We start from the raw sequence: 3,308 nt of genomic DNA on the forward strand, positions 1-3,308 counted from the left end.
ATATATATATATATATATATAATGGTGATAGGTGTTTGTATACATTTTTTTTGTAAAATACGTTTTTGTATACATTTTTTTTATAAAAACGGATTTGTATATATTTATATACTTAATAAATACATATTTTTATAAATAGATATTTAATATACAAAAAACATTTTAAAAAAAGTCTTTATAAAGATTTTTATGTGAAAATATGGTTTTTTTTGTATAAATATGATTTTATAAGGAAAAACATATAAGAAACAATTTTTTAAGAAAAAAAGTTGTAAAAAAACTAAAGTTAGAATGAATTCATAATAAAATTCTAAAATCTTGGCAAAAATGTAAAGTTTGGACCAAATTTGTAACAAAATTTAAAATCTGGGTCAAAAGTGTAAATTTTGGACCAAATTTGTAATAAATTTTGAAATCTGGACCAAAAATATAATTTTTGAAAGTTGGATGCACTGTTGACTGGGTCAAAGAGTTAAATTGAATACGATTACCGGTATTTTGGACTTAATTGAATAAAAAAAATATAAGGACTAAATCGATTATAAGGTCAATATATAGGGACTTTATTGCAGTTTTCCCTTGTAGTTATCGGCTAACAAAATGATATAAAACTATTTATTATTCTTAATTTATGTATTCAACTGGTATTAACACTTGGTAATTCTTTAAGATGTAGCTGGGTAGCTTCGAGATCTATTTTTTAAGAGCCATATAAAGTGAACAAACTTTTAAAAGGTCTAAGGTGTCATTTTTCATGGGGAGGTGAGATTGATGAAAAGTGAAATTGTTTGGATTATAAAGAATGATGTGTTGTGTTGGCATCGAATAAAAAAATGTGGGATTGTAATCGAGCGTTTGTACGTTTTCAATCGTGCTTTATTGCAAAAATGGCGTTGGACATTTCCAACCGAATCTAATTCCTTGTGGGTTAAGCTCATTCAAACTATACATGGTGGTTTTACTTTTGGTACCCATGTAATTGATTAAAAACACTCATGACAATTAAGTCAAAATCTAGGGTCTTATAAATCATTTACATGATATAGATATTGTTTTGCATTTGTAGTTGAGGAAAAAATTAGTTTTTCATTAGGACGTTTGGGTAGTTTATATTTTTTTACTGGTTCGATTTCCTAGACATTTTTGTTGGACATTGACACCATGCATGTAAATGTTGTGCAAAGAACATGTCCAGATTTGACGAAAATATGGGAGATTAATTTGGAATTTCAAAAACTCGATAGTATTTTGAACGCAAAAGCAAAATAATGATACTATTTTTTTATAAAATTATTTCTCATTCTTTCTTTTCGATAGTTCATTGATATTCACACACTAGAATTTTTTTATTGGGTCTTCTCCTTTCATGAATATATATCAACTTACATTATACATCATAGTTACCATGTATAAAGCATTCTCCTACATTTGACATGAATGATCATCACTATACCTGTTGGCTGTTATCAAATAACTTTGCCAATTCTTTCATCTTTATCGTCTTCATCAATCAAATCTTCTAACTGATCAGGTTCTTCTTCATCTACTTTTTCTACATCTTGTTCTTCGTCATTCCCTTCTTTCACTTGCGAATCAATCAACCCTTTCCTCCCAATCACCGAGACTTGGATTGCTGGATTATTGTTCATGTAAGTCTGCTTCCATTGGTAAATTAACCATACGCAAACCAGAAGCAAAACACATATCTGAATTGCATGTTTCACTTTGAATCCTTTTGCCCTTTGATTCCTACTCGCCGACTGTTTCAACATATGATCCGCCTACAAATTAACAAAAGGAATCACAATTTGAATAACGAATGATCCGTAGTTCGTAGACAATCTAGTAATCGAAACAGTATTTAATTTCAATCAATCAGGTATGAATCAAATTTATGATCACCAAAGTTGTAAAGCATATTCGAATGCTTCAAAATCCGACAAGAGCAACAAGTTAGGTATTGAAATAAAAAATGAACAGAGGTGGAAATGGAATGATGATACCTGGAAATCAGAAAGCAAATGCTGGATTCTGATAAAGAGGATAATCGATTGCGAAATCACCATAAACCAATGGTATAGCCCATGATTAAACAACAGAGAGGAAGGAGAGCAACAAGTAATGAAGTACGTGGGGAAACTCTCCGATTACGACATTGCAGCGCTTCTATGAGGATCCAGAATAAAAAGAAGAATAGGATTGTGTATGTGGCGTGTTTGTGAGAAGTAGGAAGAGGAGCAGGACTGTCGGCGGATGGGATGGGCATGGTGCGACGGAGGTACGGCGGAGGTAAATAAAAGGCAGCAGCACAACTAATTCATGGTCCACCGTACTGTAATTGATCGTGATTTGTTAATAAATGAAGGCGGTGGCGGGGGGACGCCCGACTTCTACGTTTTACTAAAACACAAGGACAATTTAGACATTTCCCTACAACATTTCTAAAGGATATAATAAAAATAATTTGTTTGATAACATCTAAAATCATTTAGAGTATTTTGTGTGCATTTAGACATTTACAGCATTTGAATTGTTAATAGATTTTATGTTATCTATGATCATAGTTCGTTATAGATAACATGACTTGAGTTTGCTATGATACAATTCGATTTATTACAAATTTAATTTAAATATATAATGCTAGTTGTAAAACCTGTGTATTACATAGATTGATTAAAGAAAATAAAATATTAAAATGTAAATAATAAATATTTTTTAAAATAAAATTTTGAAATAAGAAATAAAGAAACATATTAATTGTCATTTATTATAATATTTATTACATTTGATACTTTACATATATATATAAGTATAAGATTATGTGGCTTTTTAATTTTAAAAATTGAAAAAAACCATAAATTGACATGTCAATATTATTTATTTAAAAAATATCACAAAATGACAAGTGTCAAAACTAATTAGAGATTGACATGTGACAAAATTATCTTCATTTATTATAGTAGAAAAGAACATATATAACATCGTTTGTTGCTACATTACAAAACATAAGAAAAGATGCTACTTGATGGCTAAAATTTCGCCTTTCTCTTCAATCCTTCCACTACTAGCGATCTTGAGATATATAGGCTGGCTTATTTATATAGATTGCTAGAAGTGACTTATAGATTAGTTGGCGCATAAGCAACAATAAACACAATATATACATTGTGGATATTGAATTTTAAGTTTCTATTTAGACTTTAGTTACGATGATATGATATGGTCCTTACTTCTTGGGTTCGATGACATAGTCCTTGCTTCTTGAGTCGATCCGACATTGGTGAATAAGATGATTGCTTTTTAAAATA

The 3,308-nt window shown here is 29.7% G+C and overlaps 1 protein-coding gene across 1 annotated transcript; it reads right to left on the reverse strand.

Moving 5' to 3' along the window:
• Positions 1-1,246: 1,246 nt before the first annotated feature.
• On the reverse strand, positions 1,247-2,355 carry LOC145120438 (uncharacterized). Its single transcript, XM_079056264.1, has 2 exons — positions 2,004-2,355; positions 1,247-1,781 (listed from the first exon to the last, which is right to left on the reverse strand). The coding sequence occupies exons 1-2, from the start codon at positions 2,064-2,066 to the stop codon at positions 1,467-1,469; spliced, it is 378 nt and encodes a 125-aa protein (XP_078912390.1). The 5' UTR covers positions 2,067-2,355; the 3' UTR covers positions 1,247-1,466.
• Positions 2,356-3,308: the final 953 nt, after the last annotated feature.

Source organism: Lactuca virosa, chromosome 6 (assembly GCF_052849685.1).
Source record: "Lactuca virosa cultivar CGN04683 chromosome 6, Lactuca_virosa_CGN04683_v6, whole genome shotgun sequence".
NCBI classification, from domain to species: domain Eukaryota; kingdom Viridiplantae; phylum Streptophyta; class Magnoliopsida; order Asterales; family Asteraceae; genus Lactuca; species Lactuca virosa.